Genomic DNA, 12,664 nt, shown 5'->3' on the forward strand with positions numbered 1-12,664 from the left:
TGATACAAAGAGGAATGCTTCTGTCTAGCAACAAAATATTTCGCAAAAATTCAACAAACCAGAATAAAACTTCAACATTTGCAAGTTGCAGATTTTAAAACTTCACCTGCTGTTTCAAGGGAACGGCAGAATCTAACGCTGCTATGACAAACAGCTACTCATGTCAGTAGTCTGTAACTCTCCGGGTCATGCTATTGATAATCCCAAACCATAATGCATTTATGACTTGTAATAGGAATTTTTACTTCTGAACCTTGTCCTATTATGACACGCTAGTTTCAGGGAGAAAAATAATCTTGTAACTGTGGAAAATGAAATAAAGCAAACCTATTTGTGCCAAGAAGGATCTGGAAAGATCTCTCCTTCAATAATGCGAAGTAACAGATTATGCGGAGAAGGTGCCACAGGGTGTTATATTTATTATGTAAAAAATCATTCCACCCTACTGCTGTCAGCCAGAGAATTAATTAAGAAGGCACAGAAATAATAGTTTTCTCCCAACAGCAGCACAGGACACTTATTAGGAGTAAAATGGGAAAAGAAGAAGGTGGGGAAGATGGTGTTTGATGAAAATGGGGTAGAGTCTAAAACAAAATTGCAGAGAAAGCCTGGGGCAGGAAGAATTTGAGTACAATAGAGGCAGCTACCACTGTGAATGTGTACAAATACACATATAATCTAACTGGCTGAAAGGTGTAGTTTAGGATCTGGAGGTAGATTTTTGGATACTGTAAAGGAAGTCTATAGAGGAAACTTAGAGAAATTATGCTTTCAATTTCCAAGTACAAATAAAGCTGACTTAATTCTAACAGATTCTATTGAAAAACATGGAAATTCCACAAACTGTTAAAAACGAAGGTCACAAAAATTTACTTTTCTTCATTAGTTTTAGAATTTCCCCGTTATCTTAAACATTTAAGAAGCCTCCTAAGTTAAACTTAGAAATACAGGGCAGTCCTAAGCAAGCATCTCAAATGAATTTTCAACTTTAAAAATACTAAATTCTTGGGCTGGAACCTGTAACATTGTAACTATTGTGTGCTGCTTTATGTTTGCTCAAAATCTGAAAAAAACCTAGCATTTCTTGCTGAACCAAACCTCAGTACAGGTGCCCACCCAACTTCATGAAACCAGCATTTTACCATACTTACATCTAGAAATTTTCTTGTTTTTTCGAGTTGCTTCTCCAAAGCCTGGTTTTGCTGCCGTAAGTCCATCAGTTCTGCATTTTTTTCTTGCTCCAGCTCTATGAAACGATTGACCTGTTCTTCCAAGTCTATTTCCAAGACTTTCACTTGCTTCTGAAGGTCATCATACTCTTTTTCAGCTTGACGCTGTACTTCAATTTTTTCTTTCATTAGCTTTTCTGTTTCCTCCAGCAATTCTGGTTTTAATAAAAGCATCACACACTACTTTTAGATATGAATAGTTAGTAATGTTATGAAGCAAAACCACTCCCCAAGGTATCCATGCTGAACTCTGCAGAAGGATGTGAACTGGTTTGGGTTTTTACTATTTTTCTTTTTTTGAAAAAGTATTTTCTTCTGAGAAATAATCAAGATTACCACTAAAACAAATTCATACTAAAATTACTATCCTTTAGTTAGTCTTCAGAGGACTGACAGCGAAGATGCATCAGACCACCTCCCTGTTTGAGTTTCATATAAATTAAAAGATCTTTGCAGAATTGAAAAGAAAAGAAAATGCATGAGTTCAAACTACAGCTAGACTCAGCAGGTTAACCTAGCCCTGAGGTTAACAATGAAGTACAGAAAACCCAACCTTCTTCTCATCCCTAGTGTCAGTAAAATCAATCCACTCCCAGTCTTCATCATGTGTGATAAATAATTTGAAGGAAATACTGAAAGACTCAGCGAGGTTGCCGGGCAGACAGAGAGGGAAATTACTGACCTGTAACTGGAGCTTTGTAAAGTCAGTCAGTGTCTGCGTGGACGCTCAATTTTGAGTCCTCATGAAAAGGCTGGCAAGCATATATAGTAAAGCCCCAAACCACTCTATTAAGACTCTTAAGCCACAGCCCATTGAAGTACATATTACCTAACCGTACAAATCCCTTGAGGTAAAATCCAAACTGTAAAGTGCAATTACATTTGGAGAATCTTTAAAATATGATTGATATATAGACAGAAACAATACAATTTACTTTCACTATAGAAGAAAGATCCTTTAGGCACCATCATCTTACATCATATTTAACCAATTCTCATTTCCAGGTAACCATTATATATCCATATAATACAGTGTTTAGTTATCATAATGAATGACTCAACTGTATTTGGAAATAAAAAGAAAAAGAAAAGGCTACAAAAATATCCTTCCAATACCATCTAAGTATCTGTAATTCACAGGTGAATAAGATGATGGTTATTAATGAATTTGCTTATTATGCTTAGAAATGATAAGAAATGTTGTTAGTGGAATGTAAAACTGAGCATGAAATGCAACATCAAAGCTGCAGGCCAGTAAGAATTACAAGTAATGTCAGTAAGCCAGAAGCCCAATAATCCTGATTAACAACGTCAGTATGTGTAAGTCTTCCACCCAATTACAGATTGGCCATGCAACATACAAACACACCTGCTTGGGAAGCTGCATCGACTGCAGCATCTACTAGGCCTAGGAGAATAGAGAGAGAGAAAACAAAAAAAGAAGCAAAGTAATTTACATGCCAGCTATAGTTTTCTTGTGGTGCAACAATGTAAGAGAAAATGAAGCCAAAGATAGATATGGCATTTAATGACAAAGTTGTTGAGATAACTTAAGGAATGTGGTAAGTTATTCTGGTATGCATGATATAAGTACCTACGCATATGTATAGAATTGTTTATCCTTACAGTTGTTATACATGAAAATAACTTTAAAATATTTAGAAACCTGAAAGATATAACAAATGACTAAACTGGAGTCATAGACAAGGATCATCATTACTATAAAGTAGGAAGAAACAGGTTGTTCTTAAAATTTCTTTGTTACACAAAGCGGATGCAGGAAATTGCAAATGTACACTGAGATGTATAACTTATAATAACAGCAGCATTATAAATTGCCATAAACTTTTAGGAATTTAATAAAATGCTAATTTCATCCCGCTATTTACAACGTAAGCACTGCTGTCCTTGAAAGATCAGTACTTCTTAAACACCACTGCTCTAATTTTCTTCCCCTCTCAAACATAAAATATTAATTTAAGCTATTAGTTTAAGGAAGAATTAATAGATGCATTTATTTTATGAAGGTAAATGCTTTTTTTGAGTAAGCAATGTTAAATTACATTGACATGGTATTTATCCGGAATTTTCACCATCAGTGCTGAAAGCTTTCCTTACTGGTAGATAACAGGCTTTCCTTATACAACTTTCGTGCCATTCTTCCCCAAAAGAGGAATTTGTTAGAAAAATGTATCTTCTGTGTCTAAAGTGAGCATGGCCATCACATGTAGTTCAATCATGTTCTGGTAGGTATGCTTGCTAGTCCCTCTAAAACTCTGAAAAGTATTTAGACCAGTATTTTTGGTGCTAATTTCAAGCTATTCCATCTCCAGCGATAATAAAAATAAAAGCAGATGTTCAGAGGTATCAAGCTTTTGCTGCCTTAAAGAACAATAGCGATTGCTCAGCACTTCTGAAAATTCAGTCATTTTTTGCTTAAATATCAAGAAAAGTTATCAGGCTAACATTAGGTATCAGGTATTGAAGTATCACATTTTTTATTAATGATTATCACATTTTTATTAGTGATTACAAAGGGGGGGGGAACCTTCATCAAGATTACTTATTATTTTATTTGAAAGTATAAGAAAATCTCATAGAAAGATTGTGAGGAATACATACGCTGCTCTACTGGCCCCGCATCTGCTCTCATGGCATCCTTCTGTCTGGAGAGTAATTCCTTTTCTTCCTGGATCTGCTGCTGTTCAGCCTCTAACTCCTGCAATTTGTTACCTGTACACAGTAGTTCTTGCTCAAGATGGTCTATTACATCTATTTTTTCCTGGAGTTGTTTTTCCAGAAACGCTTTTTCATCTGCATAACCATCAATGAGGCCTGTAAAACATCGATTTTACGTCAGGTTTAATAGACAATAAAGAAGAATTTGAATTTTTAGCATGGTGAAGTACCCATAGTACTCTCACATGAATGCATGTGCATGTTCAGTTGGCACCTGACAACTTCTACTCCTGTCCTTGCTATTCTTCCACGATGAAGGAATTCTAGGAAGGACAGCACAAGACCAAACATAGCTCTTAATTTTTCCTCATTTCAAGACCTCTGGAGCAAACAGGAACTCCAAAACCAAGGAAAAATAAGTGTGTAATAAACACACTTAATATATAATAAGAAATTTCAAAGAAATCACAAATTTCAAAACAGTTCAGGTGCCGGGTGCCGTTTTAGGTGCCTCAAGACATTTGTCTGCCCTCAAACCACAGTTTCTGTAAGATCATGGGCCTCCTGTAGGTCAGGTATCATATAGACCCCTCCAACATCAGAAGACACCAAAACTGGCCATAGGTGTCCATGTTTAGCACCTGAATCACTCCCAAAAGCCCTGTAACAGTTGACATATAAGAAACAATTTAATTTCTTTACTATTGATGTGCAATTTTTAAAGTAGCACAGAACAATTAATGATCTTTTTAATGGAGAATTTCAGATACTACCTTGAGAATATGTCTCGTATGCTTTTAAAAACTGCTTCACAGTGAAGTAGTTTATTTAAGAATTAGAGGGGGAACTCTATTTTAGCTTTATCAATGATATTACGGCTGTAAGAAATGGCACCATCTTGGAACAATGCAGAGTGAGCACAAAGCTAAAGACTTAAGAAAAAACCTTGTGGGATGCAGAAACTAAACCGAGATTCTGTAATAGCATCGACTTCAGAAGACACACATCAGTCCTTTCAGAAACACCTGACCACAGAACACAAAAGACATTTTTACTGAGTGACAGAAGGTGCTAAACAGGTACCCCAGATTTCCGTGGTAAGGTGTGTTCTGTCACGTCTGACACTGACGGTTCCAAAAGACAGGTAGGACATCAGTCATATGATGTCTAAACTTTCTGTTGGACACACACCTATCTCACACGTTTCTTCTTACTAATGCCAAAGTACTAAGTAGTACTTTTTCAATACCAAACTATTTGCTTTATGAAAATACTTTATCGGTATAACTCTACAGTCTTGAGGCAGTATTAATATGGATTTTACTCTGGCTTGAGAATATAGGAAAACTAAAGATATTTCCATTTGTTATCAATGTAGAAGTAAAACCTCTGTGAGCACTCGCTTTCGTATCAGAGGAAAGCTATCAAGAAGGAAATTAAGTAACTGCGGTCTTTGCATATGCAGTCTGAGAAGCATGAGTCTGGTCCTCACACGTATCAATCATGCACTGCTGACCAATCTTTTGTTCCAGACTTTCCACAGAGAACACAGACACATAAAAGGACTGGCTGTTGAAGCAAAAAAAATGCTGAACTAGGAACTTCATTAACAGCATTTCAAAAATTTGAGACAATACAAATTCTAGTAGTTATTCCCACTGTAGCAGATGCTGTTCACGACGAGTATTTAACAGACTGGAAGTGAGAGGGCGTTCCCAGATTAAATGGAGTGCACAGCCCCTCCAAAAAGATATGAACAATGAAGTCTGCTAAGATCACATGTTGCGGTATTTACCACTGCCTTTTTTATTTCTTTTTTTTTTTTTTAAGAGATGTAATGAAAGTTGTCAGAGTTCAGTGAACAAATTGGCATCAGCTTTTCCATCACATTAGATAAGTCATACCTGACACCACTGAAACACTAGAGGTTTGAAAATGCCTCAGCTGCAGCAGTTTTTGTGATAAGAAAGAAATGATCAAAAATGACACGTTTTATTTCAAGAAAAGACAGAGTACCATCAGATGTATAATGAACTAAGACATTGTTCTGCGTACCTATCTAAGGAATTTGATAAGAGAATGTAGTTTGGCTTTGTCAGAGTATGCTCACAACTCAGTTCAATGAGCAGAAGAAATGAAGTAAAAAGAGTTCTACAGCATTTTTGTTCTGTTATATCAACACCAAAAAAAGAGGTGCCTGTCATTTATAAGTGCATTAATTTGAGGAGTTCATAGAAAAAAAAGGATGAAAAAAGCTTTAATCAATTCAGGAGCTAGAAAGCATTAAAGCAATAACTCAACTCCTGCAAAAGACTGAAGATTTAAATCTCTACATGTGACACAGATCTGCACCTAACTTAAAAGCTCAACTGTACAATATATCTGTCAAGGGCTAAAACTAACATCAAATTCTGCCTCTCGTATTCCAGAACTGTACATGAACCAAATCAACGCGGCCAGTCTGTCAGGTCTTATAAACTGACATTGCTATTGCTCTAATTAAAATAAAATTCCAGTTAAAATTTTTTGAAGATTTTTTCCACTTTATATGCTTCCAAGGTTTTTTTCCCCAAATAAAACATTATCAGATAAAATCCAGAGAGGAGAAAACATAGCTTCATAGCTCCCACTAGATTTTTTGTGTTTACTGTTCTTTCTTTGCTAGCAAAAAATACATACTCAACCCATCTGTTGTATCTCCAAACTAGGCTCTGACTGAATATTTCAAGCATTTAATAGAATTTTACAGGTAAATTTTGCCTTAATTTACATATGGGCAGCCCCGTTACCTACAAACTGGCATCTAGTAAGAGTTCATAGTTTCTTTGCTGCTATTAGTTTTGTTTGCATAAGCTAATTTTATAACTGAAGTGCATTGCTCAAGAGAAGAACCCAGTTATTTTTAGATTTTTTGCTCGTCTGGTGGTAATAGGATAAAAATAATAATAAAAACATGAAAATAAAAAATGGATAATAAGGAGGTCTCTTTCTGTGGGATGTCATGTTCAAATACAATTATGCATGCCCTCTTTGCAACAGTCCTGCACAAATGGAAATGTATTTATTTATTGTAAATGAAAAGGCAAGCTCATAGTTCTCAGTAGGGAACCTGACCAAGCCAAAAAAAAACCAGATTCAGAAGGCAAAGCAACAGAGATAAGTCTGCAATAAAAACTTTTTTAATAAATAAAATTAGTATGTAGTATTATTTTTTCAGATGCTACTTGTAGGATTAAACCTATGCAGACAGCTCTGACATTGCGACAGATTCCCACCTTTAAATAAAACTGAACACTAACCTCTGCTTTGTCCTAATGTATTAGTCTATTTTACTTTATTATTGAAGATTTGTGAATAAAAATTCTATCAAGACAAAAATATTATCCTCCAAGGAAAGCAGCAACAGACATAAAAGCTGCCTATGTTCTGAAATTCATCAATACTAAACAGTTTTGCAACTCCATCTGTGCAAGAATATAAATTCTTTGGTCACCTATGTTTTGGGGGAAGATTTCACCTTTTTTGCACATTAAGGTGTGTTCCCTACAAGATTATTTTCACTCTTCGTTTAATATTTGAAAAAAAGTAATAATGCCTCTTTCAGATTTGAACCTATTCCCACTGGAACCAATTTTGTTTGCTAAAGCTATTGAAATGCTGCAGCCAGTGCCGGTGCTGATGACACACAACGTTTATGCTGTGGGAACTGCCAGGCTACCAACAGTCCCTCGCACCACGTTTCAGACACATGGCTTTGAAACCTGCACTTCTTTTCAGGTTATGTGTGTCGCAGTTATTCATAGCGCATGAACTCACGTTGGATTATCTGTCTGTGTAAAAAGAAGAGGAAGGTTGGCAGAGGAGCACTCTCCAGGAATAACATTTGGCTATGGAACTAACCCTGTGCTCCCACTATGAAACAGAGAAGTCTGCTGAGCTTCAGAACTAACCAAAATATCTTTCTGCTTACTACTACAGAGAACCTACCTATAGGGCAGGTGTTTTTTTGCATCTTTTCCAGATGCTAATTACAAACAGATAATGGTAGAAATGCTGGGTGGAAACAAAACATTCAGCTATCGAAACAATAAAGCTACTTCTACAAAATAAATTGTCTGTCAGATCTGAACACATTTTCCTGATGTCAAAAAAGATTATTAGATTTCCTCTGTTGTAACACCCTAAAATTTTTACTCGCTGCAAATACACTTAAAAAGATCATTTCAAACAGAGTGCAAACTGAAACATATCACCGCCATACCATCAAATTCTGAGTCAAAGTTCTACTTTTTTATCTATATTTGTGTGGAACCAAGACAAGGTCAAGAGGCAGCAGGTACAAACTGAAATATGGGAAACTGCATTTCAGCATACAAAAAAAGAATATTTTTTTTTTGTTTTTCCCCTCTTTGATGGTGGTCAAACACCGGAAGAGGCTGCCCAAAGAGGTTGTGGACATTCAAAACTTGACTGAACACAGTCTTGGCCAACCTGCTCTACCTGACCCTGTTTTGAGGAGGGGGCTGGAATAGATGATCTCCAGGGGTGCCTTCAAGCCTCAACTATTCATGATTTTAAGTTCTTAATATTTAAGCTTGTCTGCACAAACAGACATGTTATGATGGAAGATATTAATTTTGAGGATAATAACACATATTCAACCTATTATTTTCATAAGTCAGACAATAAGTGAAACGAAGTTGGGAAACGGAATCACAGAGTGGTTGATGTTGGAAGGGACCCCCAGAGTCATCTTGTCCATAACTATGCAGAAGGCTGATAACATTCTAAAATTTGCAAAGAAATGGATCTAATTTGCAACTTCTTTACCCAATTAATAGGCAAGTGAGCGCAGAGTTCAACAACTCATTGAAAAAGCTACTCACCTTCAGCTTTACTAAGCTCCAAAGCCAATTGCTCTCTGGCTTTGGTTTCTTCATTAAGATGTTCTTGTAGTTCTTCCTGATACTTGATAAATTCTGTGGCCTCTTGTTGCTTTTTGAAGGACTCTCGCATGAGCTCTGTCTGCGTAATTTTAGCATGTTCAAGCTACCAGAGGAAAAAATTACAGAAGTTAGATAAACCAAAGATTTTCTGATAAATAAGTGTTCTATTATTCCTATTTAACTAACAGTTGCTTTACAGTGTGAGGAGAAGTCTCACATAACTTTACTGAACATTCGGTAAGATCTTTACTGAACACACATTCTCAGACTACAACAGGAAGACTGACTCAGTACGAAAGTCTAAGCAAACAGGCTTTGTCAGTATAGTGAACTCAATGAGCCACCTGGCTAAATCCGTCTCTTTGTTCTGGTAATTCCTAGTTTATGAGCTTACACTAGATTCACCTTTATTTACATATGAGTTTTGTACTAAATACGAGTAAGCTGTCACCCATCACATACTCTGAATGGCTAAAAAACATTGCATAAAGCTGGCAGAAGTTTTGATATAAACTGACACAAGTGGTGCTTCATCTCTTTTTCTCCCTAAAATGAAGATAAATGATAACACCAGGGAAACGTGAGTTTTGAATATACCGCTCTTTTCCACCGAGGCAGTACAGCATGCTTCTTCCAACTGTGTTCACCTAACAGAATTATTAAGGATTTTTTTTTAATTTATCTCTGCTTGTCTGATGGGTTAATATTTAATATGTACTACCACAGATGTAGCGCAATCTCACTATGCCACTAACTACTGGAAAACCAGAACTGAAACGCATAAAATTGCATACTTACTGACCAGTTTAGACATAGCCAAAGTGACGATTTCAAAAAGAATTAAAATCAGAATTACAAAAGCAAAATAGTAGAGAAGGAACATTGCTCTAATGTTAGAATTTTTGATTACACAAAACATTCCTGTAACTTAACAGCAAACTGGTGTCAATTATGAAGATGTCTATTTCTCAACTGTTAACGTTTACAGCCTACATCCACCTCTTCAAGGGACACAAACACAAATTGTCAGAGCTGAACCAGGTATGAGTTCTTTGTGTGGCTTGTATTCAAAACAGGACAGCTTACTTTGAATAAGAACAATGTCAGAAAATGAAATAACACGTATTTCCTGCTCCTTCCCCCCCCCCCTTTTTTTTTTCTTTGTCTTTTTCATAGTATGGATATTGGCAGATATTTGTAAGATAGTAACACCTGCGGCTTTGCTACAGTTTCTATAAACGTATTCTTTCGATTTCTTCAAAAATAAAAGCTTTATCACCATTTCCAGCTAAGTTCATAAGTATGACCAGCTTGCTTTAAAATCTCAGAAAAATGGGTTAGGAATATTTCATAGAACATTACATGCAAAATTATCCACTTATAAATAAAATTACACTTTGAAAAGAATGTCTGAATAATCAATACATTCTCTATTATAATACACAATTTAAATACTTGATTTCTTTTCTACAGCACTCCTTTTTAAATGGACAACAGTAACGTAAACTATTTATTCTGACAGGAGTTAAAGAAAGGTATAAATACTGCAGATGAGTATCTGCACTGGTTTGAGATTTTTTAAAAGTCACAGAGTATTCTTTATTCTTACATTTTTAAGTGCTTAACAAAAGACCTATCTCAGATAAAAGGAAACATAGGATAGGTTTACTGTACATAGACAAAAATAAAAATGGCACCAAATGCGTCAAATACTCCAACGAAAACTTGGAATAAAAATTATTCTCCAGCTCTTTTCAGTAATAACTACTCACAGTATTATTAAAAATATGACACGGACAAAGCAAAAGAAAGCACAAACATGAACGTGATTTTTCAAGAACAAAAATTTCTTCATGGGATCCCTGGAAGCCATTAGCAAGCTTGTGCTAGTTAATATTCCTAGTCAGTGCATGAAAGCTCTAAGGGGACAATTTTAACTGACTGCAGCCTTCCCCCCCGCAATGTAGATTACTCACAGTGAGAAAAATGCAATGTAATAAGTAACACTGAAGTACTTTAAAAAGAGATCTCAAATCTCTCTAATTCAATATATTTCTGTTTCTGTCAAATTTCTTTTGTTAGAAAGGAAGAGAGAGAACTGTGTAATTAAAGCTTTTTCGGTGCCCATTAAAAACTGTCTAGGAAAAAAGCCTGTCAGCAGTACACAATAGCTTCAACGAGAGACAAGTTTATATCATTTTTCACTGCATACTCTGCTATTTAAGCTGGTCTAAAATACAATTTCTTTTACAAACTTTTATACTTACTGAATAGGGAGGTGTAGGCAAGGAGATTTTAGAGACAACTTTTAAAATGTGCCCATTTTTTTTGTGGCTGAAGTGAAAAATTGAAGTATTTACAACTACAGAATTATTCTCATCCAAATGTTCAGTGAAAGGAAAAGGAGATGGCAAAGGCACACGAGATTCAACCTCATATGTATCTTCTTCTTGGCCTTCAGTCCACAAAGCATTAAACAGATTAGATGCCCAGTAGGTGCGGTAAGAATCCATTCCAAAAAATATCGCTGCTGCTGTCTTCTCAACCGTCACGTGGGTATCTTATACTAGCTAGGCTGGTTTTTGAAATTCCTAACAGGAATTTGTCACAGAACACATACTTTAACAGTCAAAGACACGTATCAGCACTGCCGGTGACAAACCTACTGGGAATCAGCAGGAAGACTCAGATCATGTTCTCAAGCAGAGCAATTCAGGAGCAGAATAATCCAAAACAGAAAGGTGCAAGAAAACTTTGTATAGTGACTCCTAAAAATCCTTCTTAGAGAACCTTCACATGAAAAAGCAAGAGAAATCTTCCAAAAGCAGCTGGCAGGTAACTTCCAAGACAAGGAAGCATAATTTTGTTTTACCTGCACAGGTACGCTGCAGCAGAACAGAAACTAAAAATGATTTTCCATCTCCACTACGGCAAATGAAAGAGAAATAGAGATATGTCATTATGTGCCTTCGTTCTTGTTCTTGGAGTAAATTCAACAGGAAGAACTTTCTCAAACTCTGCTAGTTGAAAGGCTTCCTGTTAGAATCTCCCAACCGAAAGACTTCAGGGGAGTGGCTTGATTTATTTACCTATACATAACACCAGCAGGTGGAATCTGAATTAATACACCCACTATATGCCCTGCCTGAAAGGATTCAAACTGCACTTCAGGTCTTAAAGTGTGTGTTCAGACAGGTCTCAGATACTTTGAAGATTTTGCCAGGTTTCTCTCCCTCTTTTAAGTTTATTTTAAGAGATGGGTACATGTCTGTATGCACAACACAACTGATTAAGAGGAAAGGTTAAAATCTTTTCTGCCTGTAATTAGTTTTAGATTATAAAATATCACAGAGTAGAAAAAAATAGAGTATTCAGTTTCTGAATGTTTAAAAATAATTGCCAAGTCATGTACGAACCCTTGATATATACAGGAACTGAATATAATCCAGTAAGCACACAAGCGACATTGAAAAGCAGACAAGCTTAAACACTTGCAAAGTACCTCTACAGAACAGCCAGAAAACACGTCAATATTTGTACTTAATACTGTGAGAATATGTGTAAATAGACTAACATTTTATTAACCTAAAAAACCCAAACAAACAACAAACTAAATATGACCATCAGTGGTAAATTCATATTTGTATAATCCCTATTAATGAAAAAATAGTGAGTGTATGTGTTTGAGCCAAAGTGTAACTCTGTTGCTGGTATTAACAAGGTCTCAGCTACAAAGCTTTGAAAGGAAAATAAACTTTCTTGATCAATTGACAATAAATAAAAATAAGCTACTTAGAATACACCGAGTAC

The 12,664-nt window shown here is 35.8% G+C and overlaps 1 protein-coding gene across 8 annotated transcripts in view; it reads right to left on the reverse strand.

The window, feature by feature from the left end:
* AKAP9 (A-kinase anchoring protein 9) overlaps window positions 1-12,664 on the reverse strand; it is a 121,232-nt gene that overhangs the window by 29,194 nt on the left and 79,374 nt on the right. For 7 of the 8 annotated variants that reach the window (XM_054189348.1, XM_054189344.1, XM_054189347.1 and 4 more), the window contains 4 exons: window positions 8,795-8,957; window positions 3,852-4,064; window positions 2,599-2,637; window positions 1,152-1,384 (listed from right to left, as the gene is read on the reverse strand). In XM_054189348.1, the coding sequence (XP_054045323.1) occupies window positions 1,152-1,384; window positions 2,599-2,637; window positions 3,852-4,064; window positions 8,795-8,957 (648 nt within the window). The remainder of the gene's footprint in view (window positions 1-1,151; window positions 1,385-2,598; window positions 2,638-3,851; window positions 4,065-8,794; window positions 8,958-12,664) is intronic. The other variant, XM_054189345.1, reaches the window with a different exon arrangement.

Source organism: Rissa tridactyla, chromosome 2 (genome assembly GCF_028500815.1).
Source record: "Rissa tridactyla isolate bRisTri1 chromosome 2, bRisTri1.patW.cur.20221130, whole genome shotgun sequence".
Taxonomy (NCBI): domain Eukaryota; kingdom Metazoa; phylum Chordata; class Aves; order Charadriiformes; family Laridae; genus Rissa; species Rissa tridactyla.